The 27,545-nt window shown below is 42.9% G+C and overlaps 1 protein-coding gene across 1 annotated transcript in view; it reads left to right on the forward strand.

Moving 5' to 3' along the window:
• The window catches only part of Cep112 (centrosomal protein 112), a 444,738-nt gene that overhangs the window by 328,412 nt on the left and 88,781 nt on the right, over positions 1–27,545 (forward strand). Inside the window, exon 23 of the mRNA XM_051158947.1 lies at positions 12,206–12,295. Within this exon, the coding sequence (XP_051014904.1) occupies positions 12,206–12,295 (90 nt within the window). The remainder of the gene's footprint in view (positions 1–12,205; positions 12,296–27,545) is intronic.

The following is a 27,545-nucleotide window of genomic DNA, read 5'->3' on the forward strand; positions in this document are numbered from 1 at the left end:
CAAGAGGCAGATTATAAGTGTGAACTGGCTAACTTGTGCTACAGATAAAACAGAGTGTGCAAGCTGTTCTTACTGAACGAAGGGCCTCCTAGGCCTCTGCTCAGCCTCCCTTTGCAGGACCTCTCCAGCTCTCCCTGCTCCATGGAGGGTGCCATCCTTGCTCAGCAGTCCCCCGTTTCCACCTTATTGATCTCTGCAGTGTTGTTTCCTTGGAAACAGTTCCTCCTCCTCTTCCTCCTCTTCCTCCTCCTCTTCCCATCTATAGCCTATCCTCAAAGCTCTTCCTGAATACTTTCATGACGTCATACCAAAACCCCATGCATTTTTACTCTGTATAGGGTTTTAGCACATATCTTCAACAGCTGTCAAGATTTGACCACAGTGAAGCTGAGGCAGTAAGATTGCTATGAGTTCAAGGCCAGCCTAGGCTCGCTACTCAGAGAGCTCTAGGACAGTTTGGCCTACAGAGTAAGGCCCGGGCTCAAAGCCCACATTGGCTTTATTTTTCCTCTCCTTTTATGCTTATGTTGAAGGATGCTTCAGACAGATCATTTTGGCCTATGTATCCCAAAATGCCTCTGAGAGAACATGCTCCTCACAGTCCTTGGTCTCATTGTCACACCTGGAAAATGACACTGTCCTTGAGCCTTCTTTACTACCTGCTTCATGGTTAGGCATCCCCACTGACTTCAAAATGCCACTTTATGGGTGACTTGTCTGAGTCAAAATGCAAGCAAGATGCAAACATTGCATTGATCTTGTCTTTTATGTCTTTGGTAATCTAAAGCATGCCTTTCTTTGCTCTCGCACCATGACATTGACTCCTTACAGAAAGCAGGTCAGTTGTCCCGTGAATGGTCCACATTCTGGATTTATCTGCTCCCTTCTTTGTGGTGTCTTTGAACTTCTTTCTCTGTTCTTTCCTGTCCCTTTTGTTCTCAATTGGCTGCTTAAGACACTCAGCTGTGCCCTCCTGCTTTTTGTCTTAATCACGTGCCTTGTATGATAATGTCAGCTGCCTAAAAGATGGGGCCAAGGCTCACCCCACTTTGTACTTCCCATATGATGTCGAGCACATTGTATAGATACTCAAAAGATATTTTAAATGTATTATCCTCTTGGATCCAGAATATGAACTTAATGTATTCTTAGTGTTTTCATAGAATATATTTCATTTATTCTTAATCTGAAGAAATGTACATTAGGGATTAAGTTGCCAGAGAACTCGCCTCCATAATGTAGGTCAGTGCTGCTTGGTTTACACTGAAAGAATTCTTCCCTGACTTAAAGTGGTACATTCTCATAGCTCAACATTCTTAAAACTCGGAGCATCATAAAACACTTAAAAAGAAATTTGCTAGTCCCTGGCATCCTTTCTGGGTCCATACAGAAGTGATTTTATAAATCAGCTGGGTGGTGCTTTCAGTATGAAAACTAGGTCGCTCATCATTTTTCTGATCAGAAGAACTGAATTCTGCTTAGTAGTTCAGAAACCAAATGGCTGACTATAAAAACACTGTCACGTGTTTGCTTTGTTGTTGATAACTAACTGCAATCTGAGCTTTAATAACTAGAAAGGAGTGGAAGAAACTTCAAAAGGTTGCATGATAAATGTTTTTGACAATGTGTCAGCTGAACATTAAACAGGATCTTTGTAAATCCTCTCTTTCTAAGTGGTTTAAATGGAAAGTTTTAAACTTCTTCCCTCATAAGTATGGGCTCCAGATATCCAGAATCCTAAGGTTAAAAAAAGAACAACCCTTTCCTGGCCCAGATGATTCGCATCCCCTGGGTAAATGTGGGGGATGGGAAGCAAGCTCACCTAAAGCTCCGCCTTCCCATCCTGAGCATTTCTCTTCATCTAAGAAGGAGACATTGCAATGCTGAAACTGTGTTCTTTGTAGCCTGAAATGGCCATGTATGCAAAACCATAGAAACACCAAAGACTAGCAAAGAAATAATACCATTCCCTAGTGCTGTTCTCCAGACCCTGCCACAGTGAGCACCCTGCTGGCTTTCACAAGGAAAAGATGACCTCTAGTAGAACTGGGTCGGATGAAAGCTTTGGTTGTCATGTTAGCCAAAGGAAATGAATACACATGGGAAGGAAAAAAAACCTTCCATTGTCGTGTATGTCCCCTCTCAAAATACTAAATACACATACACACACACACACTTCTTTCATATGACCCAGATGAGAGTGGCAGAGCTGAAGCAGGCCTTTTGACTGCCAGCATCCTTGTTCCTGTTCCCCTAAAGATGCACTTCCACCTTTTCTGTGGTAGCACACCTTCCTTCCTTCTCTGTTCCTAACCTAGAGATGGACCTAACTTTATGATTCATTCTAGAACAAGCACGTGACTTGCCCTGCCAGTCAGAACATCCTGTTCTGTCCTCTGGGATGAGCAGAGGACCCTCTAAGGGCAATGGATCTTTAAGATTTTTTGGGGGGGGTTCAGAGACTACAGGTGTGTGTTTAGTGTTTTGATAGAAAATACGCACAGCAATGGAAGGTTTTTCCTCCTACAGCTAACATGGCAACTGAAAGCTCAGACAGCCTGAAACTAGGGAGAGCTGTTGTCTCCCAGCTCAGGAGGCCAGGAGACTGAGATAAGGGGCAGATCCAGCTCCCTCTGAACACTGTCAAAAAGAATGCTCCCACACTCCTTTAACTTCTACTGTTGCCCAGAGGTTCTCAGTGTTCTTGGCTCACAGATGCCACTCCAGGCTCTGGTCAGCCTCTTTTCTACCATATCTTGGTTGAATTGGTTTAGACCCAAACTAAACCCAAACATGGTGGCACATAACTGATCCCGGAACTCAGGAGACTTGAGACAGAAAAATTATCAATTTGAGTCTAGTCTGAATTACCTAGCAAGGCTGTTTGCTTTGTTTTTTTTGTTTGTTTGTTTTGTTTTTCTTTTAAAAGTGTATACTCTATTGTAGTATAACCTCAGCTAATTATGTCTGTAAGGACCCATGTTCACATAAAGCCACCATTACACATTCTGCAATAGATATCTTTTCAGAGAAGGCTATCATTCAACCAAACCGTCAGGAGAGTTAGGAGTGAGGCTAGTTGAGGGGCAATTCATGAGCTTGGTCTTGAACTTGGTAAGTTTGAGATGATGTTGAGGTGACTGACAATAAGGGAGACAGTTGCAGCTGCCTAATCAGAGGGCATGTGAGGCAGCGTGTGTGGAGATGCATGTTAGAGATCAGCAGTGGAAGCCTCGTTAGCATCGCCCATTATACAGGGAGACCCAGCTGCAGTGATGCATGCGCCAGCTGAAACTTCTAAAACCCAGAGGAGATGGTGTACAGAGAAAATGCCCTGTTAGAGAAATGTCCACAGGCGAGAGAAGAGATGGGAGGAGCAACAGAAGCTTGAGGAAGACCACCCCAATTTTGTGGTGTGAAAGAAAAGGCCAGCAGGAAGATCCTAGACAATAAAAATGTGGTGAGGGCACTGGATTGGCAATAGAATGATTGTCACAGCCTGTGGATGCTCCTGCATGTGAGCGTGCACATGCCATGGCTCTGTCAGTTCTTGCCTTCTGCCTTGCTTGAGCCAAGATCACCTGTTCACTGCCACATTCATAGGCTAGCCAGCCCATGAGCTCCCAGGGATGCTCCTGTCTGAAGCTCCCTTCTTCCCACAGAGCATTAGATTTAAAAGAATGCCACTACACCTGGCTTTCTGTGGGTTTGAGCTGTTCACAGTCAGATCCTCACCCTTGCACAAGAAAGCCCTCGGCCCACTGAGCCAGTTCCCCAGCCCTACCCAAGTGTTTTCAATGAAAAGCCAGTTGGTCTTCATATGACCGGTTGGTATCCCCAGCACAAACCTACTCTGTAGTGTAAATGACAATTTAGCAAGCATCTCAGACATCACCTTAAGGATGGCGAGGAAGTTGTTACCCTGGTGAAGAAGTCTAAAATGAGGAAAGCAGATGAAATCACAAGAGAGAGAGCACAAGTACATTGTGGGGCTGCAAGGGCGTAATGAGAAGCCCGAGCCTTCTTGAATCTAGATTTGAAATGTGTAGTGGGAAGACTCTTGAATGGGGGGGGGGGGTGAGTTGAGAACAAATATGTAAATGGGTAGCAGTGACAGAAAACTACAGTTTAGATGAATGGCTCCTCCATTCCTGGGCTTGTACAGAAGAGGGGTGGTCTCCAAGGACCTAACATTTTTAATGATTTGCACTCTGTTCTGTGAAGAGGGAACTCAAGTGCATGTGGTTAATGCACTAGCCAGAGGAGCCAGACACCCCTAAACTTCCTGAGCTGCCCTTCTTAAACTTGATCCTGGATTTTACCACCCACGATAAGAACTAAGAACGTGTTCACAAGTGAGGCTGCCTGGGGAGAGGGGCGGCGGTGCTGTGAATTTCCTTGGTAGAAATGGACTGGCTACTTCAAGAGACGTGAGGACTGTCTGCCGATGGTGTGCTGCGTGACAGGGAGCGTTAATGAGGTGCGTTGGGGGATTCCAGCTTCCTTAGATCATCAAAGCCATGAAATACCATGGGTTCTTTTCCTGGAACCTCTGTGCAGACCAGGAAGCACTTAGCTTTTTTTTTTTTTTTTTTTTTTTAAGTGCATTTTTAGAGGAAATCCTTCAGGAATTTTAAAGGACTGAAAATAGATGTGAGAAAGAAAGGAAAAATGAAATGTGTCTTGTTCTTTCAAGAAAACACCCTCCTTGTTTTTCACATTGTCCATAATGGTTTTGTTTCAGTGTTGAGTCAGAGGCCTAGCAGGCTCACACTCAAATGCTGTTTCTCACATATGTGGCTTATTGCAACAACACTAAGGTTTTTGAAAGGAAAGGAAATTTGATTTACATGCAGAGTAACATATGTGATGGGAAAAAATCCCCAACGATCCCCCTTTTCTTCACACCAGTGTCACAAGGCATCCTGATTATGAAAGGTTTTCAGAAGATGGTTTCTTGGAATAGAGGAGTGTGGGACCGGAAGCCTGAATGTCACCATGATAGGAAGAAGATAGCAAGCGCTGGGGGTGCTTCAGCGGTCCCCTCAGGAGTCCCAGCTGACTCTGGGTCTGCAGTTAGGTGAGCATTGTCCATTCCTTTATTCATGCCGGTAGCTAAGAATGAAGTGACACTGGAGAACTCTTGAGTAACATTTCAGCCGGCAAAGACATGTTCCTTTTGTCCCTAGACTTGGCTGTTTAAAAATAATAATAAAGCAGGAGATGTAGTGGCCTCCATCAGAAGCCAGTGAAACCACCCCATAAAAATGTCACACTCTGCCATCATTTTATCATCCTCAGTAGCCCTAGATGTGTGTCTCCCTGCATGAGTGACAGGGCTTGGCCGCCTTGCTTTGTTTGTCCCAGTTGGTTAAGGTGTTATTTAATTAAATGTAAAAATAAAGAAATCAGTGCAATCTTATGATCTTTATTTATATTTGATCTTAGCCTGAAGTTATCAGTACTAGAAAGAAAAATATTTGTTTCTGTGCCAAGTTGTGTGTCAAAGAAAGCCTGCTTATGGGAAATCTATCAGCACCATTTGCAGCTGACTTGGAGTGGTGTTGTGTAAACAGACATGGGCATCATTAAATGGGCAATTAATTTGAAGGGAGAGTCATTTTTATTCCACCTCTGTAAACAGAGTTTTCAAAGATTGTGTCATTTCTGTCTAATAGATCAGAACTACAGGGGGATATTATAATGGTTTGCAGGCTTATGACAAACTTTAAAAATCATCTGACATGTTTTAAATGCAAAGTAGACCATTACCATTAAAAACTAAACCCTAAGGCCTGGAGAGGTGGCTCAGAGGTTAAGAGCATTGACTGCTGCTCTTCCAGTGGTCCTGAGTTAATTCTTAGCACACATGGTGACTCACAACCATATATAATATGACCCGATGCCCTCTTCTGGCCTGCAGATGTACGTGCAGATAGAACACTCATATATGTAAAATAAAAATAAAAACTAAACCCTGAACTTTACTGTATACAAGTTTACCTCAATAAGAATACAAACTGACCTCTGTTCAGTAGTTGCCTTCTCATCAAGGGGAGTAATGTGGCCTAAGTACACAAAGGCTGTGCCTAAGATGCGGCAGCCACCGCAGCGCTGCTGGAGCATCAGGCTTGGGGCGAGACTGGCCCAGACTGCTGATGATCTCTTTGCATTCGCAGTTAACTCATTTCCCAGTTTCACAACCCTGAGTTTTTTACATAAGGATGAGAGAAGGGAGATTAAAATAGTATTGTAGCATTGTTCTGATGACAGCCTGGTATATAGCTATTCTAGACCAAAACCCTCAGCAAAATCTGCATTCTGAGACAGCCAGGAAGGGGCAGTAGAGTCACAGCTCTCGGGTGGCCACAGGCAAGGTCAGGAGTCTCTAGAAAGACTCTGGCCATAGTAAAATGCCAAGTCAGAAAGCCTTATCAAATGCCATGTTCCTGGAGACATTTTATCTTTGTGATCATTACTCTATGGTATTTCTCTCTTCCTCTATTTTAACTGTTCTGTAATTGAAATAAACTATTTCATTTATTTGTTATTAGAAGGCATGGCTCTGCTCTCATTTCCTCCTTATTTAATTAATTCAGAGCTAGAGGAGGAACTTTGGTTTTTAAATAAAGCACTACATATGTTTTTACTACGTGGTTTATAAGTTAGGGGGTGCCTCTCTCTAAATTATGGACACTACCTTCATAAAAATAGCATTGACTGTTATAACCCCACCCCCTGCCTCTGGACCCAAAAACCCAATAGAAAGACCTAGAATTGTCAGAAGTAACAGTCAAGGACAGTCCTTTTCCTTACCCCAAAGAGTCCCACTGGTGTATAAAACCCTTCACATTTGGGTTTGCTCTAATGGGTTTCATATTTTACATAAACAAAGCAATTTATCCTCTAAGCCCCTCACTTTTAGGCTGTGGTACACCCTCATTGTGTGTATAGAGCGTATTTTGTCGTTTACATCCTTCTTCTAGAACATGTCCTCTGTTGGTCTCCACCACAGAATACCAGGAAGTCAAGAACAGCCCATCATTGCCAAACTGACCTGTGTAGGACTTAAGACAGATATAATTAGAGAAAAGAATTGTCTGTTCAGTAATGATGCAAGTTGACACAGCAGAACCAAGACAGATGCAGAATAACGACTTAAGTGTTCAAATTGATGATTGGTTTCCTATTTTTGACCTAAAGGGACATTATGTTCTATGGCCTTCAGTGTCTAGGGCTTTTCTCAGGAATATATTAAGAGAGAGAGAGAGAGAGAGAGAGAGAGAGAGAGAGAGAGAGAGAGAGAGAGAATGTGTGTGTAATGTCACATTTGATGATTTTTTTTTTTTCAAAAAAGAAACAACTTAAAAGAAATCCCACTGGTTGTACATTCTGGGGAGTGGTGGTCATTCCCCACTATCTTTATGTCAAAATCTGAGGTTCAAATTCAAATAACAGAATAATTATTGTAGACTATCAGTCCAGGAACAGTTGTCAACAGAAACTATCATTTCCCTTTCATGCACTATACTTTAATTGAGAAAGTAGCATATTTTGGTTACTTTTCAATTTTTACACTGATTTTAATAGATAATAAAAGTCAATTCTAGACATAGCTTTCTCTGATTAACCTCTCTTTTCTAGACAAAGCTTTCTCTGATTAACCTCTAAAAAGATTGTGCTTCATGTTTTTTAACGATGAGCAAGTTTTAAGTGCTACTGTTTTTGAAAAGCAAATGTAATTTGAATTCTATCTTGATAATAATGATAAAATATGGTAGTCTGAATAGTCTCACTGTGTGGGGCATGAAGACACAAGGAGCTCTGATTTTGCTGCCCTGCTCCTTGGAAATGTTCTCTCATTGGACTTCTCTCCTCACACTGTCTCCATCACTGCCTTTCCCGCTCCATGCCTCTGGCTCCTCAGCAGCTCTCTGGGCTCCTCTTCCCACCTCTGTGTCGTCTGCCTCATGCCATCACAAAGGCCAGGCTTCAGAACCTCCTTCAGATTGCTCATTTCCTTACACAGGTGTCCCCCTGCACATGGAGCTCTCTTTCCTGTTCAGACCTAGGTCTGCAAGTTACCCTTCAGCTCAGGGGGGGCTATAGCCACATGTGCTAAGCTATGGTGCTATAAACATCATTGGTGCCTCTCCATTCCACAGGCTGGCACTTTCAGAGTCAAGGCATCCACAGACTGGGCGTCTGGTGAGAATGTGATTCTTCTCACAGGGGTGGCTGTCTTGGACCACCCTCTTTTCTTAGGGTGCTGATTACAATCAGTATGGCACACAAGCACACAAGCATATAGAAATATAGCCATGGCAGTTGTCCAAGGCCCCTTGTGTGACATCTGAGGACCTCAAACTAGTACCATTGCCTTGGGTGTTACAATTGCAATATATAAACTTGTTGGATATAAATATTAATATCACAGCAATAGGTCCTCCTTAAAGTCCCAGTAGCTCTTTAAAATCAGGACGCTAACACCACACTGGCCCAACACTTCTGACTTGCTGTTCCCAATATGCTCAGCTATCATTGTCAAGGCCTTGAGATAGCCGAGCCCCCTCTTTGCTCCCAAGCCCTCAGTCATGATTCTGCTACCTGTGTCCACTTCTCTCCAGCTGCTGTTCCAACTCAAGGCTCTCCATCCTGAAGCCACCTTCTTTTTTTTTTTTTTTTTTTTTTTTTTTAACTTTTTTGCTGTCAGTGGGACAATTAATTCCTCAGGATTCAAGAGAAACCCATATGTAGGTGTAAAATACAGCCACCAAGTAAAGAAGCAGATCAGCTTCTGGATTTGGCATGTGGGGGTAACAAGTGACTAGTGAAGTGAGATGCAGGAGAGTGGTAAGGACAAGAGGCTGGGAGGAAATGCCAGGAGGAGACAGGCTGCAGAATGTGGGGCCTGCTAGTGAAGGAGAGGTGGGAACAACCAGGAGGAAGGAAACAGGGTTTGTCTAAGACAAGAGAAATGCACAATTTTATATTTTTCTCTGACTAAAACTAAATCTAAAAAGAGAAACACTTTATTATGGCAGAAACCGGACAGCATATTAGGAGATTCTGGGCATTCTGTAATAACCACTATGTATACGTATACAGGGAAGGCTATGCATATTACAAGATATAATATAGACATAGAAAATTCTGTATTTCTAAGACTATCACTGGTTAAATGTACCATACTGGGTACCAACAGAGGCTCTGATGGTTGAGGTAGACACCCTCAGGGGGTAGAGCACCACCTTTCATGAGTCAGATCCCTTCACAGTTGCACTTTGGGAGTCACCTGTACCAGGCATCGATCTGGCCAGGCAGTGAGTTTGTGGAAGTGCAATTGTGTGCAGCCTTACACAGACTTGTACACTAGTTCTTCTCAACACTAGGTTGGGGAGAGACCAGAGGAGTCCAGGGAGCTCCGCCCTGTGTATGAGAACAGGGTAGGTGGGACAAAGAAGAGAAACCAGGCAGAGATGAGAAAGACGCAGCAGTGCACAGCCCAGACACTGAATCCGAAGTTAGAGAAACATTAATGCCAGCCCAGGAAGTTGAGCACACAGAGCCCCCACTGTCTCCTAACAGAGACAGAAAATGACTGACTGCAAAGAATCACAAGTTAGAAACACAACCCGCCCTGTCTTAGCTGGCTACTGATGGCAGTGATGGCTCTCAGCATGACATGCGAGCACAGAGGCTGCCACGGTGCCACCAGTCTAAGGCCCTCAGTGCTTTCCTGAAGACCAAGCTGCAGCTCAGAGGTGCTGGAGAGGGGCTCCAGGTCGCAGCAGGGAGACAGCTGCCTTGGATTTGGGCTTCAGAAGAGTATGCGTGGCTCTGCTGCCCAGCAGTGGTCGTTACTCTCTACCATCACGCTATTCTTACAGGATAACGCCCTGTTTACCGAGCACTCTCACAAGTTAAAGGGATGCCACAGAAGAGGAACGGTTGCATCTGTCTTTTTTGAAACATACCACAATAGTCTAAGTAGAGATAAGAACTTGAGATTTCTGAGCTCATTCCCAGACCTAGTCAAATTGTAGATTCCGTAATGTTTAATATCAAACCTAAAGACCCTAAACCCTATACGCTCAGTTTAAAAATCATCTCACCTTTTAAATTAAAAGTTCTTAGCATGAAGTCTGGCTGTGAATGTGCTTCAAACTCCCTAAAATCAGAAACAAACCTATAAACATGCCTTTTCCCTTTTAGAAAGTGACCATATAGCTTTCATTAGATGCTCAAAGCGGTCTGCGGTCCAACCGGTAAATTTAAAAACTACTGTGTGTGTGTGTGTGTGTGTGTGTGTGTGTGTGTGTGTGTGTGTGTGTGTGTGTGTGTAGAAAAGACTGTCTTTGTAGTGAAAGTTTTATCTGTGTTAGTTCAGTTTGTTGTTGTCTGTTGTTGCTCTTGTTTTTAAGACAGGGTCTCATAAGTATATCCCAGGCCACCCTTGAACTTATCACCCTCTTACCCAGTTTCCTGGGTGCTACAATTACAGGCAGTTGCCACCACGCCTTGTACATTAACTCTTTAATGAACCCCAACTTAGACATTATGCCTTAAGTCTGTGGCGCTTGGATATGCAGCAGGCATTTTAGACTTCTCTCCCAGGCTGAACTTCGGGGTTTCCCCGTGAACACCTGCATCATCTCTTAGAATTAACTCCTCAGATCCTTGGAGGTCCTCTTCTTCCTCGAGTTCTGTATCTAACCGCTCAGGGCATGACCTCTAACGTCAGAACCTACCTGGAATCCCGCATTTCATTCGCCAACTGCTTCCACCCTGATTTAATTCTCCGTCATTCTTTCCCAGTAAACCAACTGGTCCTGAGCAGACCAGCCTCCCTTCATCTGCCTTGCCTTTCTCCAGTCTGTGACCAAAGTAGTGCCTGCTCAGAGCCCCACAGCACCTGCCCATCTCAGTGGAACCTAAAGAACTCCACTGACCAGTGACCTCACAGGGCCTAAGACCTCGCTGTTCTCCTCTGCACCAACCCACAGTGACCTCTGTGGCTTCCCCAAAGCCTTCGCACATCTGTGTCCTCTGCCTGGAAGGAAGGCTTCCCTGCAGATCGCTGTGGCCTGTGCTCTCCCCTGCTATAAACATTTGCTCAGATAACCCTTCATGGGCCGTCTGTTTTAAAATTGTAACCATTTGCCCAGAATAGCCCCCTCCTCTGCTGTATTTTTCTCATGCACTGGCAAGGATGTGTATTACACTCACTATTTGCCCACTCCTCCACCACTATACAAAGTCTGGGGAATCAGGAAAGGATTTTGTTTCTCTTCTCATGACATGTAGGTCCCTAGCACCGCCTCAGCGTAATGCAGGAATATGGACTGGGTGAAGTTCATTTTGAGACTATTGACCACATTGTTATTACCACCCCACACTTTGTTCACTAACTTTTCGTGTATTGTTTCTATAATGATACAGGATTACTCTAGTGTGTTCTGCATCTTTTCTAGTTTACTTTTCACTTAAAATGAAGATTGACAAGATGATAACTATAGATCTTTGTGGCTTCTAACTTCCCCATATTAACCTGGAATCTGCATCTAGCAGCTCCTTGGCAACTGAAAAGTCATCTGTCTGTAACTTACAAGTTCTCTAAATCCCACACCATCCTTTCAGAGCTGCTGTGGAGATTCCTTTAAGTTTATTATAAATTAATAATTATAATTTTTAAATGTCATGTTGACTAGATGTCACAGTACCTCCAGATTTCAACACTTTTCATTGTTATATTGGTAGAACTGCTTTAATTAGCAGTAACTTCCTACTTTATTGTGCGGTTGTAGCCCTATGCTGGAAATATGAGACATTTTGATAATAACTGACACTTGCTAATTTGTCTAGTTTATACATTATAACTTTTCTTTTCCTTGGCTTTTTTGGCATTTTGAATCGGGGTCTTACTGTATAGCCTAGACTTGTCTCAAACTCTGAATAATCCTCCTGCCTCAACCTTTTGAGTGCTGAGATTGAGTCATGTGCCACCACACTCAGACACATTTGCAATTTTTTATGCTAGATACTCCTAAAGCACAAATGATGTGGTCTTCTTTGCTGAAACTCTTTGAGACAACAGTAATGAGCCAAGATCTGAGGCCTTGGTAATAACCAATTCATGTGGTAAAGCTATTTTTTTCAAGTTACTAATTTTTGATCTTGCTGTATTTATTTTACACTGTTTTAGGCTTTACAAGATGAACTAGAGACTCGCTCTAATCAGGTGCGGAGTGCAGAGAAAAAGTTACAGCACAAAGAACTGGAGGCGCAGGAGCAGGTAGGTCCTCGCTGGCTCGCTTGGTCCTTCCTTCTCTAGCTGCTGTAGTGTGTCAAGCAGGATGCTCTGGCACTGAGGACAGTGCGTCCACTGGATGGCCAGAAACCAGAGCATGCACAAGCACACAGAACAAGAGGTCTAGAGAGAGTGAAGGTTCTGGAACTGCATTTCTTGACATTCTGGTGGTTCTACCTCCTTTTGGTGTCTTAATTCTCAACTAATTCCAAGATGGCTGCAGCAGGGCCATGTATTCCACCAATATCTGCACTATCTGGAGGCAGAAGGTACTCAGTTTCTAGAATCTTCTTCTGAGGAATAAGGAACTCCTTTAGATTCACTCCTCTGCCTTCTTTCATGCTGCTTTGGCCACAGCAGGTCACATGCTCAGCCCAGCATGTCTAATCAAGGCCAGTACCCAAACTAGCCAATTGGAACTCACCAGCTGGTGACGGAGTTATGCAAGGAAGGGAAAGAAAAGCAAAGAAGCAAATAAATGGGCATTGGGTAGGCAGCTGACAGCGTTTCTATGCCACTGTTTAAAAATAAGTGGACATATGTTCTGATTTCTCTTCAGATTGTATAAAGCCCCATGAAATAAATGGACAGGCATAAATAATGTCTTCTTTTGCATTTTAATGTTCTCTTTCTTTCCATTCTGTTAATAAAATAAGCTGACTATGACAATAGCTAATGACCTAGTTTATTTTCAAATGACAGGCATATTTTTTACTCAACTCTTAGTTTTAATGAAGTATAGTAAGTGGCAATGTTGACACTTTAAAGGCTTTAACAATGGACCAACAAAGAGCATGAGTGCAAATAAGAATCCAAAGCCAGGCGGTTGTGGTGCACACCTTTAATCTCAGCACTCAGGAAGCAAAGGCAGGTGGATCCCTATGAGTTGGAGGCCAGCCTGGTCCACAAAGCGAGTCCAGGACAGCCAAGGCTACACAGAGAAACCCTATCTCGAAAAACAAACAAAAAAATCCTGGATGACTGACTGCCTTGTTCTCAGCCACTGGGTATGGTCTTACCACCATGTCCTCAGTGTCACAACTCCACACACTACACACAACACACAAGGAGTGTTCCCAGATTTCAGTGCATGAGCTGAGTCAGGACGGCTCAGTAGAGGCTCTCAGAATGAGTATTTTGACTTTTGAGGACCAGCGTCCGGATGTGGTAATGAAGGCACTGTTCATCTCTGTAGATGTGGACAGAGAGGGGCTCAGGGCGGGGAGGGGGACAAAGTGGTGCTGAGTTCTAACATTTGCTGAATTGTGCAGCTGTCAAATGCTTCCTTGGGTTCTCTAGCTTGTCTCTGCATCCATTTATCAGACTCATCAACCAAAACGTGTTTAATTAAGCTCAGTTTATCAGCTTTTCCTCTTATGGATCATGTTTAGTGTCAATCCAGAGAGCTTTTTTCCTAACACTAAGTTCCAGGTTTTCTCCTTTTTTCCCTGAAGCTTTATAGCGTTTTGATTTACATTCAAGTATGTGATCCATTCTGAGTTAATTCTTATATTATGATTTGGGACTTAAAAAAATTAAAACAAGGCTGGAAAGATGGCTCAGAGGTTAAGAGGCACTGACTGTTCTTCCATAGGACCCGGGTTCTATTCCCAGCACCTATATGGCAGCTCACAACTATCTGTAATTCCAGTTCCAGGGGGACTCGACACCTTCATACAGACATACATTCAGGCAAAACACCAATGAAAATAAAATTAAAATAAATAATTAAAAAATTAAAACTAACTAGGTGTGGTGGCACATCTGTAATCCCAGCACTCGGGAGGCAGAGGCAGGAGGATCTCTGTGAGTTTGAGGCCAGCCAGGTCTACAGAATGAGTCCAGGACAGCCAGGGCTACACAGAGAAACCTTGTCTCGAAAAACAAAAAAGAGAAAAAAATGTGTATACAAGAAAATTAAAACTTACTTTGTGACTTGACCCTCTGTATGTTCTTGCCATGCCATAGTGTATTCCCTGTATAATCTGTCACATATATAGTTATGTTTTCATAAATACATATACATGTTCTCATATAGTGTGTATTATATAGTATCTTTGTTATGCAGCTGAAAACAGGGTGGAAGTGCTCTAATTTTAAAAACACCTGTACTTTCCAAATGCCTACAAGGGGACAGGCACTGTGCAAGAAGCACTTACTCCTCTCTGTGTCCACAGACAGTCAGCTTGCCGGCTCCGTTGTACAGATGGCCACGTAAGACCACACCTAGCAAAGGTGGATCAGACACAAGGTCACCTGCATTCTAGACCTTTATTCCGACCATGACAACTTTGAGGTTCATTTCCAGTTAATATAAGAAAGGAAGAAACAAACAAACTGGCGGTGGTTTCGAATCACAGGCTTGCTAAGGAAGGCAAGAAATCAAACGTCGAGTTCTAAATGCCCGAGACAGTAGCCACCTTCTGCAGGCAGACAAATGCGCAGGCAAAGGAAATGAACATAGGGCGGATTTGGCCACAGATGAAAATGCATCCTTCAGTGGGAGTGTGGTGGCAGGCAGGTTCAAGCACCATGGTGTAATTGTCACTGAAGGTCACCTGAGCACCATTCTCTATCCAGAACATGTGTAACTAAAAGAATTTCTTTTTAAAAAAAAAAAAAAAAAAAAAAAAAGCTTTTGAAAAGTAGAAAACTTTCTGGGCTCCCTGGAGGGCTGTGGCTTCTCCATTTTGTGGTAAAATGTGACTTAAGGTAAAACTTTGTTGACACCACTTAAATTCATGGCAGAACTTCACACAGAAAATTCCAGAATAATGTTGAGAGTTGGGAAATGGAGAAATCCCAAAAGAACAATAGGGAAGGATCCAGGAACTACTCTCAGCCCTTTTCTTGTTGTTGGCTTCTTTTTGATCATCAAAGTTGCTTTCATGTTTGCAGTGACAATAGCGCTTTAGAATATTTCTTACACTAATTCCTGATATCTTCTGTTTGGCCACAGTTTACCAAGGAAACATCAGGAAATACCTGTGGATAAAGCTGCCTTTCCTTAGTCACTGCCACCGCGAGGTGTTAGGTTCTTTCCACAGGTTCCTAAGATGTGGCTGGAACAGAAAGGCCAGTTGTTTCAACAAAAATGAGTAGCAAGAAATCTGTACCTAATAAATAAATAATATGCGTCTGTAACTTAGCTTAACCTTTTATCTAAATGTGGCTCCTGCTCCCCCTTTAAATTGATGTCCGTGAGAGGACCAGACAGGAAGGGTTGGCACTGCTTCAGTGGTGGTTTCCTCTCGGGTCTGCTTCTGGATAGCTAAAATGTTGACAGCATTATAATACACCTGTCCTCCTTATCATCCATCAAAGGGACTTCAGTAACAGTAGCTAGCCTTACAGCACCCAACCAAACACCTGAAGTGCATGTAAAACGGCTACTTAGAACTTCCTTTTTTTTCTTGTCTACTAAATATCGTTATCCTGATACTAGTTGCATTTTAAAAAAATCAAATTGAAACTGGCAGAATTACAAAAGACAATTTCCTAGGCTTACTTTTTATAACTTACTTGCTTTAAAAAAAAAAAAGAGTTTAAACTGTCTCTGGTTTTCATTTAAGAAAAATTCCTGTGTTTTGATTTTACAAAAACAAAAAATGAATGAGGCATTTTCAAAGTTATGTTTTCAATTAAAAACAAAAGGCTGCTTCTCATCAGGTCTTGATGGGTGGGATCCTTTCAGTTCACCATTTACCTCAGTGCCATCAGCTGTTCTCTGTGTCCTCCACTGGCCGATCAGCAAGCCAGGCAGGGCCATAGACAAGACACCTTCACTGGGTCCAAAGGAAGCCCTGGCCCTTACATGCATATTCAGAGAACTAGAATGAAAGATAACTATTTCCTAAGTTAACCTTACAAAAATGTGATCCTTCCTGGAATTCCCAAATAGGACAGTATAATCATTCCTATACTTACCCACACCAGGAGTTAGTATTATTTCTAATTCCAGATAAGATCTGGGCAATAAACCCATAACTGCAGGAAAAGATGAGGGATCAGAGCTCTGATCAGACTTCCTCCTTGAGCAAAGAAACAGCCCTCCAGAAAGGCTGTGCTGTCTCATGTGTGGCACGGAAATAGCTGACCCAGGGAAGACTGGGCATGCCCTGCCCCCTCCCTGGGTGTTATTTTCCATCATGGTAACACAGCATAAAATGGACAGGTGCTATCTATCACCCGAGTTCAGGTGCAGATCAGAATATCATGGCTGAAATGAAAATCCACCTCTGGGACCAAACGTCTTATAATTTACAAGAATAGATTATTAATCTGACAAATTTTAGAGAAAAGAAGGAAAAAAAGAAATAACCTAAACTTTTCCTTGTTATTTTTAACACTGTGCAAACCACATTTTTATAACAATGTCACTAAGCAGTTTCAGACTCTAGCTTTATACAGTGTGGGTACCAAACACATGTGACAAGTCCCCTGTTTCAGACTGGTGTTCTAAAAGTTGAAAGCATGGCTAGCTTTCATATTGATTTAATTGATTTTGCCAGTAGCTAAGGAAAGATTTCATTAAGTCTTATGGTCTCTTGATACACTGTTGACTTTCTCTTTTTTCATACTTGATTACTTTGTTTCTCAAAAACATTATTTTAAATAAGTTAATTTTTTTAAGCTAGCACTTTAGAACCTAGTAAATAATCTACAGTGCTGACCGTTTCGTGAAGAGGCACTCTTTTCTTTTATACGCAATGGTTTTTTTTTTTCTCCTCACCTGGTGCTGAGCCCAGAGCCACTTAGCTATATATTTAAGTCTCATTTCAGTCCTCACAGGCTCCCTGCAACACAGTGTCAGCTGTGAGAAGACACCAAGACAAAGGACTTGTAGATTCTGCTGTTCCAGTGCTAAAAAGCCAGGTATCGGTGTAGACTCCAGGCAGGGAGCTAGAGTGGGGGCTTTTGCTTCCACTAGGCTAAGTCCTAGAAAGAGCAAGAGCCTTGATTCCTGCTCCCTGGGGAGGAATCAGCCAGGAGAAGGTTAGGTTCCCAGTGCCCTACCTAGGGGTAGCCCTGTTAACAGAGTCGTTTCAAATGCCTGGGGAACAAAGCAGCTCCTTCTGTGGCTAGTCAGGAAAGAGCTAGCACTTCCACTTCCAGCAGCCTTCCATAGAAAGCTCCTGGTTCTCCACTGCCTCAGGCTGCCCCTGGGGGCCACTCTAGTTTGGTGGCCAGCCTTTTTGCCGCCCATTGCTTTAGCTCCTAATAGTGTGTGATGCGCCCATGTCTAGATTATACAAGTACAGCCAGCCCATAAGTTGTTTTTAAATATATAGTTTTTAAAAGTGAATACCCCTCACACTTTAGTCACAGCTTTGTAACCCCAATTTCTTGACTAAGGCCTGAATACATTGGTTAATTTAAGTGAGAATTGGTGACCAAAGCCAGTCTCGGTGGTCACCATGTGCTTAGATCTGAGGTTCTCCCAAAGACCCCAGCAAGACCCAAGGAGAGGAAAGCAATGCAGTAGGAAAAGCATTGTGGTCTAAATCCGCCCTTGTCACTACTAGTCAACATCCTTTGTCAAGTCCCTCCTTCATCCTTAAGCTGTTAGTAATACCTTCCTACAGGGCTCTTGGGAATATCAAAACAAGATAGTGGGTGTAAACATACTTTAAACACTATAAAGCCTACAGCTGCTGTGTGTGTGTGATTAGTTATTCATAGCGGGGGTGGGGGTCTGAGCTGGGCATTAAATGGACAGAGGAAAGACATTCCAGCTTGGGGACAGAATGCAAGGAGTCGTGAAGCAGAAGTGGTCAGGGACTGATATTAAGTAATGCCTTTGCCAGAGGGCAATATCGGTAAAGAGGAAAACAAGACCAGAAAATTGCTTTCATTCATTTATTCCATTAAAAAAGAAAGAACTGCTTTATTACTGAATATTGCTCTTCACAGGCACAGTGGTGTGTGTCAGGGTAGTTGGTGGCCACTTTTAGATGCATTGCTAGGGGTTTTCAGTCACTGCTGGAGCAATGTCAGAAACTGGAGACGTCTTTTAAATGGGAAGCACTACACAGTCTGGCTTATCCTTTGCCAAGAGTCATCAGCGACAGTAGGTAAGGGATCCATTCAGACATTACAGTGTTGAAATTCACATTGCGTGTGATACAACTTTCTCACGTACTCTGGTGCCTCACATTTGACCATGTCCCCTGGAGGGGGAGACCTGGTGGCACTCAGAGGAAGGACAGCAAGTAGCCAAGAAGAGACTTGACACCCTATGAGAATATATAGGGGGACGTAATCCCCCTCAGGAACAATCATAGGGGAGGGGAATAATGGGAAAATGGGGGGGGAGGAATGGGAGGATACAAGGGATGGGATAAACATTGAGATGTAACAAGAATAAATTAATAAAAAAAAGAAAAAGAAAAAAAAAGAAATTAAATAAGAAAAAAAAAAGAAATTCACATTGCAAGTTACAAGAGAAGCATAAAAGACTTGAACTAGACATTGTCAAAGAGAGTGGACAGGGTAGGTAGGAAAATTTCACAAGACACAGATATGGAAGCATAAGTAATATGTCAGAACTAGCAGAGTTTTCCAATGACACGACGGTGCACAGGAGACATTACTACAGTACTAGACGTGGCGTCTGATGTTAGGAGTGACACTCAAGTGGAAACATGGAGTTGAAGATCGGAATTACCAACTCCAGAAAGAGTCCTTGTCCACTCTGGGACTGCAGCAGAAGCCCACAGAATGGGCATGGGTACCAAGAGGCCCTGAGCAGGCATGGTCAGGACCAACACAAGAGACCCAGAATGTAGAGGCCGATGCATAGGAATCAAATGGGTATAGAGAGGGGCAGAGCCAGGAGAACGTGATACTGTAGAAACAGGAGAGTGCTCCCCATCAGACCGTGCTCTGTAGGATAAAGGCCCTCACCTCCACCACAGCTAGAGCCATTTGATTCACTCTGTGACCTTTGCTGTCTCAACCCACACTGAAACTTCGCCTTCCCTCTGTCTCCATGCTGTGTGGCACTTCCTGTGGTCTCCATTGAAGGCTTTCCCGTCCAACTTCCTTGGTCACTGACTGCTCTGAGGGTGGGCCTGTGGAACCCTGTTAGGTCTCTGTGTCAGCATTTAGCCCTGTGCTTGCCCCATGGTCAGTGAATATATATATACACACACACATATATATACGTATATATATATACACACACACATATATATATACATACATACATATATATACAGAGAGAGAAAGAGAGAGAGAGTTTGATTGTTGGTTTTTCAAAATAGGGTTTCTTTGTGTAGCTCTGGCTGTTGTGGAACTCGATCTGTAAACCAGGTTGACCTCAAACTCAGAAATCCACCTGCCTCTGCCTTCCGCGTGCTGAGATTAAAGGTATGTGTCACTGCTGCCCACTCAGTAAGTACAGTGGAAGGAAGAAAGGAAGGAGTGACAGAAGGGAGAGGATTAGAACGAGAAAGCAGAAGCAAGACAAACAGTATCACACACTCCAGGGAGTCCAAGGCTGAAGACTTGTTCAGAAGCCACTAGACTTGGCTCATGGGTATAGGTCATTGATATTAACCTCATTAACATGTTCTAAGTGACTTTCCAGGCATATATTTGCCTAGCCTTTTATGAAAATAATAGTCCAGCTATTCATCAGATGTGGTCATTTTATTTGGGAAGATTATTCGTGGCTTCTCATGGCCTCTGTGGCCCTCACGTATCACCCAAACATTATAGTACCCAAAGGGTTGGGAGTCAAAAAAAACTAAACTAGAGATGCCAATACCCACTCCATGGCTCTCCTTCCTGTTCACCTCTAAAGCAGCAGGTCCTCCTGCTGAGGTTCTCTTAAGAGATCTTCCCAGGGACCAATGATGGCTCAGCAGAGAAAAGCCCTGGTGGTCAAGCCTGGTGACCTGAATTTAATCCCTCAAGCTAACAATGAAAGGAGAGAACTGAGCTCACAAAGTTGTCCTTTGATTTACACACACACACATATACACACACACATGTCTCTTGGCAGACTCATGCCCATGCACACATTGTATACACACAATAATAATAGGAAAGGATATTCAGATAGTCCTTTGTTGTCTCCACAGACAAAGTGAGTGTGCTGTCTCTTCCTTCCTAGGTCCTGGAGCTGAAGGAAGTTTAGGGCTTTCAGTGTTAAGTGGCTTTAGGACAGAACAGCATGGCATCCTCCACAGTGCCTCACACCCCTCTGCCTGTTGCACCCCTACAGCTGCTAGCTTCTGTTTTTTCCAATGAGTCTTCCTGCCTCCCACAATGCTCAGTGATCTGCCAGGGAATAACATGGGTAGAGCAGAACCAAAATCAATGTGTTCAAAGCTTTCACTTTATAGCATTGCTTATCGTTAAACCACCTGAGTCGTCATCAAGGGTTAGGCAACAAATCCATGTTGTCCCAGACAGCCTTAAAGAAGATGGTTCTGTGAAGACAGAAAGTCGATTAAGCAATAATCGTGACAATTGTTGAAAGGAAGAATTGGTCTTCTGCAGATTTCCAAGCCTTTAATTTCCCCATTTTCCATAATGGATTTTAAAACTTCCAAGTCGTGGCTGCTGTGGGCTAGCTCATCTGCAGTGAACTCTATTTGAGAGTACTAACTACTTGAAACCATGCTTTCTCCCAGAGCACATTATAAAAACAGGAATAGTAATTGCAACAGAAAGATAATTCAAAGACTTTTATTGACTTTTCATGTTTAATGGTTATTATTCTGGCTTGTTTCAAGCAATTTTAATAACCACAGTTTATTTACAAAATTCAGACTAACTAATTCTTTTGTTCCTGTGCCAACAAAATGCATTTGTTCCCAGGCAGCTGGCGTGCTGCAGCACCCTCAGGCTGAAGTTCTTATGAAGGACAGAAACGCATGTAACTTTGGCTACATCTTCTTCTCAATTAGCTTGACTACATGTGTCTGTTTTCTGAAACAAACACTTGAACTCGGTGTCAGGGACAATATATTTTTATGACAATGCACATCTCAGACTGTTCCTTATAAAGCAGTTTGTCAAGCGCTGGACCCTAAACCCCTCAGTAAATGTTCACAACCTTCACAGCGCTGTTTCCAGGCAAAGCAAAAGCTCTCTTCTGGTGTGAATGTGCTCTGTGTTTTGTCCTTGCTCTCCTCAGAGTCTCTTTGTTTTGAACCTCAGTAGACTTATTGTGCTGGGGGGCCAGAGAGGAGGCGGAGTCCCTGATGTGCTGCTGCGTGTTTTAATCCCGTGCTTTGCTGACATATCAGATGCAAGTATCAGCTGAGCACCCAGCACCCCAGTGCAGCTGTTTGTCCAGAAAGCATTTTCCACATTGCTGAAGTGGCTCTGTGTCCTTGCAGTAGAAGAGAGCCCAGGCTTGCACAGCCCCAGCACAACGCTGGAGCACTCAGAGCCAGGCTGTGCCTGCCGAGGCTGGAGCTCATTTTACGCCCCTCTGATGAAGTAATCCAACAATATTTTCTCACTTCTTTTGGTTAATGTTTAAAGATAGTCTGGGTCTAATTTTAGAACTTTTTAAGATATGTTTTAAGCCTCAAATCATTTCCAAACCAATAAATCATGGAGGCGTTAAGAACTATAGAGCAGAAACAAGAAGCAAGCTGCTACTTTACCGCCTTTTAAAATCAATGGTGAGAACTGTGAAGCCCTGACCTTGGGTGATGGAACGGGGTCTCTCAGGCAGATGAAAAGGAGCCCGTGTCCCTGAGCAGCATCCTATCAAGGCTTACTTTTCTGGCAGCCGCTGAGCACTGAATTCTTGGAATTGAATGAACAGCTGGAGAGAGGAAGTGAAGGGAGAGATAAACACAGAGATGGTAGAAGAGGGTGGGGTGGAGCAGCATGGTGACAGGGGGGACATGTTTGATGACTACTTACCCTGCCTGTCACGTTCAGGAGAGTGGCACCCAGCATTCAAAAATGCCAGTAACTCTAGTTCCTTTTTCACTTTAGTCCAGCCAAAAATATCTCCTTTTCCTGTTGCAAAAAAAAAAAAAAAAAAAGAGCCATGAGGAGTGGAAGTAAGGAAACAGTGATCTGTCCCACTGCAACAGCTCCCAGGTAGATGCTGGGCTGGATTTCTAAATCAGAAAATCAGGCATGGTGGCACACACCTTTGATCCTAGCGTACAGGAGGCATTCGGAGACAGGCAGATCTCTGTGAGTTCAAGGCCAGCCTTGTCTACATAGCAACTCCAGGCCAGATACTGATACATAGTAAAACCCTGTCTCAAAATAATCAAGAAGGGGGGCCCGTGCACACCAAGCTTGCCTATGAGTTACATATGTGTAGAAGACCGAGGTCCAGATCCTGCAGGCTCTTTGGTTGGGGCTTCAGGCTCTGTGAGCCCCCGATGGGCCTAAGTTAGTTGACTCTGTTGGTTGGTCCTCTTATGGAGCCCTTGTCCCCTCTGGGAGGCTGTTTCTGACATGGACTCTGTTGCCTGCTATTGGATCACTTCTTAGCAGGCTGCCTTGCGGGGCCTTAGAGGAAGAGGATGCGCTCAGTCCTGATGAGACTTAAAGTGCTGGGGTGGGTTGATATGGAGGTCGGGGGGGGGGGGGCTCCCTTTTCTGAGAAGGGGGGGGGGAAAGGGGCAAGAGAGCAGGAGGGTGGAACCAGGAGGGGGGCTGCAGTTGGGATATAAAGTGAATAAATAAACTTAATTTTAAATAATTAAAATAAAATAATAATATTCATGAAGGGAAGGAAGGAAGGACAGACTAGAAAGGGAAACTGGAGAAGAGAAGGCTCAATGGGTGAGAGCATATAGTACTCCACTACTCCAACAGAGGCTAGTTACCCATGTCTGATGGCTTACAGCCACTCTAATTACAGCTCTAAGAGGCCTAATGCTTCTGGCTTCCATGGGCACCTGTACTCACAAGCACATACCCCTACACACACACACACACACACACACACACACACACACACACACACACACTTTAAAATAAAACAATTTTTTAAAAAAGAAAATTTAGAATAATTTCAAGTGGAAAAAATAGTATAAATATTCAAACACAACGATAACACTGAATTAAATGGGAGAGAAAAAACAGAGCAAATAAAGAATATAGCATTGTAGGCCTGAATAAAATGTTACCAGTGGGCCTGTTTTGAATGAGATAGCCTAGTACTTTGTATAGACTTGGCATTCTCTTGTAAGGGGGTCCTATGATCATGCAGAAAGTGGAAAAGGCACAGGCTTTCGGACCCTGTCCTCACAGAAGCGAGGGCTGAGCCTGCAGCCTACACCCTGCAGGACCTCAGCTCACTGCTCTGCCCTCAGCTTCAGATTTCCTGTGAGTGAACACAGCTGCAAAGAAAGGAAAAGCAAAACTGGTGAAATGTCAGAAAACTGTCTGCATGATCCCTAATGTTCTAGGCAGTACAGAAGAGTTTGAGGTTCTGTGTGATTTGATAAGACAAATCACAGGAGCCCGTGCTAACTAAAGGACAACTGAGGATGGACTCTCTGTAAGCCCAGCAAACTTTACCAAGCATGTGACTGGCACGTGTGCTGCCAAGCCTTTGTGGTATTTACACCTTCATGGTAGGTTCTTCTTAGTTTTTCATTTTTGTTTTGTTTTGTTTTGTTTTTTGTTTTTTTTTTTTTTTTTTTTTTTTGCATTTCTGTATAAACCTTAGACTTGAGGGTTGGAAAGATGGCTCAGTTAAGTCTTTGCTGTACAAGCTTGAGTTCAGATCCCCAGCACCCAGATAAAAAGCCAAGGACTGTATATCTTTAATTCCAGCATTGGGAGGCTGAGACCTGGTTCAATCCCTAGCACCACAGAGGCTTACAACTATCTATGATTCTTATACAGAGTATCCAGTCCCCTCTCCCCCTCTCCAAGGTCACACACATGTGGTACACATACATGCAACGCAAAACACTCGTACACAGAAAACAACAAAACCAAATAACTTTTAGATGTATTTGGTAGAGAGCTAAGAAAGTAGTTCAGAAATAAAATTTCTGCCTAATATGTACAAAGCCTGGGTGCATCCCCCAGCTTAAAAACAAAACAATAACAACAAACCCAAAAGGTAGAATTCAGATGACGCCTTCTAGGTCTGTAATCTTCTATGTTGAAATATTAACAAGTTGTTAAATATAAGATATTTATAATATCTTATAAGATATTTAACAATATTCTATAATAACTGTAGTGTTAGTGTGTGTGTGTGTGCAACGTGTGTGTCTATGTATTTATCTGTGTTCATCCTTGTGTTTGGGGAGCCTTCTAACCCTGTTCTTTATATCTGTATTTATTCTTACTATTTTCTCATTATCTGGCTTGTAGTTAACTAATTTTCTCCTTAGCTGTATCTAATCTTCTATTAGGCTGGTCTTAAATATTGATTATATTTTTTAGTTAGAATTTCTACTTGGTTCTTCTTAATCTTTTCATTTTATACCAAAGTTCACAATAATTTTCCTAATTCTGTTGCACATATATCTTGATTTCTTTTTAAAATGTATGTATGATAGCCATAATTTAAAACAAATTTGTTTGGGATTTTGATCACCTTTCTTCCTTTTGAACTGGCTGTTTTGAGTATAGACGATTCATCGTGGATTTTATAGAAATGATCTAAGACCTAGGATGATGTTAATTTTTTCCAGAGAGAATTTACATTTGTAGTCAGGTAGCAGCACTTTCAGCCTGGAAAAACTCCAGTTCATTTTCAGGGACTGAGATGATCTAAAACCAAACTTCATCGCTGGGAAGAGCTGGTCTCTTTCCAAGTCAGTCACTCCTGCTGGAAGAACGTAGCCTTTTGGCATGTGCCCAAAGCATGGGGTTTTATCAGACACCCCCTTAGAAAGGCCCAGACTGCAGTGTTGTGCATGTAAGAGACCATTAACCATCTGTTCCGTGTCTCATAACAGTTCTAGACGTTGGCAAAGCCCACTACGTGAGCCAGTCCTGGTTTCTCCATGACCTTAGCCCTGACTCTTGTCTGCCCAGTCAGTTCTCTAAGGCTCGGAAACAAACTAGGAAAGGACCATGTAGGGTTCCACAGCTGAAAGCCACTCCAGCGTCTGCTGTCCTTTCCTATTGTCGCCTTTATGTTTCCAGTTTGACCTATAGGATGTATTAAGATGTATTCTGTATACTAAAGATTTGTTAGTTAAGTAAATTGCAAATGCTGCTAGTTGCTATTCTTTTAATTTTTTTTTTTTTTTAGTCACTATCTTAGTGTTTTGAGATTGTTATGTCTGGAGTTTTGTTTGATTTTTTTAATTTATTTATTTATTTGTTTATTTGTTTTTGTGCTGAGAATGGAACCTAGTCGCTATACATCCTCAACAGACACTGCCTCTGAGCTGTGCTCCCAACCTCTCTCCTTCTGTCTGAGAAAAGTCTTGCTAAATTGCCCAGGCTAGCCTAAAAGTCAACCTGTGACCTAGGCTCCTGAGTCCCCTGAATAGCTGGGGCTGTGACACAAGGCCCAGCTCACTTAACTGTCTTTCTCTGACTTAGGAAAGCCAGCCTGATCCCAAGCAAGGTGTGGTGATACACACCTTTAATCTCAGCAGAGGCAGGTGAATTTCTTTGAGTTCGAGGCCAGCCTGGTCTACAAAGTGAGTCTAAGACAGCCAAGGCTACACAGAGAGACCCTGTCTTGAAAATCCTAAAAAAAAAAAAAGATCTCATAGATTGGGCTATGCCCAGTCCAAACACAAGACTACTGTGGGCAAAGAACTTCCTCTGGCAGACACAAAGCAGGAGGCAATAGGCAGGGTCATGGCTAAAGACAATAGGAAGTGTCAGGGGGATCAGAAAGAACCAAACACAACATTTACTTTAAATATGGAGGGGACAACCTGATGAGCAATGCATGCAGCTCTACAGGGACTGGAAGGCACCCTGGGCTGACAGCCAGCAAGGAAATGTAGCTGTAAGGAACAGAATTTTTCCAAAAACCTGCATGGCCATGGAAAAGCGTTCTTTTTCAGGAGTTCCTAATAGGACCTTGAGCCAGAGGACACATTGATTTTTGCCCTTATGATGCCCATAGCAGAAGAACCAGCAGATCCCCCTCAGACTTGTGACGTACAGAACTGTAAGATAACAAGGTGATATTTTAATCAGATGAATATCAGGTCATTTGTTGTAAGAATGATTTTTTTAAAACTAATAAAGGGATGTTACTTTATTTTTATTTCAAAATAGCTGGCTATTATAATTTTGACTGAAACATATTTCACACATTTAAGAAAAAAGCCATCTTTATCAAAATCAAATTTTTCTATTAGATAGGAATCTATTTAGAATGTTTCCCCTCTATCTTTCTTGTGTGTCTCGTATAGATCCCAGTTGTATATTCCAGGTACTGAAGAACACTGTCTGGGTTCCAATCCCAGCCCAGCCACTCCTACTCCAGAGAGCTGGCTTACCAGAGAGCTGGCTTACTTGACTCTTTCATGTCTCTATCCTGAAAGGGTTAATACCTACCTCATGAAGTTGATGTGTAGCCCAAACCAGTTATTACAGTACCGGGGCGAGAAGAGCACTGACATGCAGCAGGTGTCGTCTGTGGGGGAAGGCCCCTTCCATCTCCATCGTAGTCTTGATTATTTTCAGGCATTCCTGTTTCATCATCCTAAGCCTAGAGAGTTTCTTTTTTAGGAACTTTTTTAGGCTGGTATTGCCCTGAGTAAATGAATGGTTTTAGGATAACTGGTATCTCTGCAGTATTGAGTCTTCCTGTCACGCACTTCACATGTCTGCATCTCACGAGCTGTCCCTCAGTGTGCTTCAGCCAGCTGCCCTGTCTCTCCGTGTGATGTGTGCTATATTTTGTATTAAACTGGCTCCACCTACATTATATGGGTTTCTTTTTTTCCTGCTGTGAATCTCCCTTATATTTCCTGCATGATCACTGCTTAAGTTTGAGGGAAGTGCTCAGAGTTTTTACCATGTATATATTACAAAGAGAGAGAGAGAGAGAGAGAGAGAGAGAGAGAGAGAGGGAGGGAGAGGGAGGGAGAGAGAAATGGAGCAGACAGACAGACAGACCTATGCTACACAAGCAGAACCAATCTGATGTTAGATCTAATGATTTTTCACTGTGTTTCGTGAGTTTTCTAAGTAAACAGTTATATTATTCCTGAACAAAAAATAAGGTTTTTGTCTTGCTTTCCACTGTTCATTCCAATTTATATTGTTGTGTAGCCTAGGCCTGCAGTATGGCATCAAGCATTTC

This window comes from Acomys russatus, chromosome 16, assembly GCF_903995435.1.
Source record: "Acomys russatus chromosome 16, mAcoRus1.1, whole genome shotgun sequence".
In the NCBI taxonomy this organism is placed as follows: Eukaryota; Metazoa; Chordata; class Mammalia; order Rodentia; family Muridae; genus Acomys; species Acomys russatus.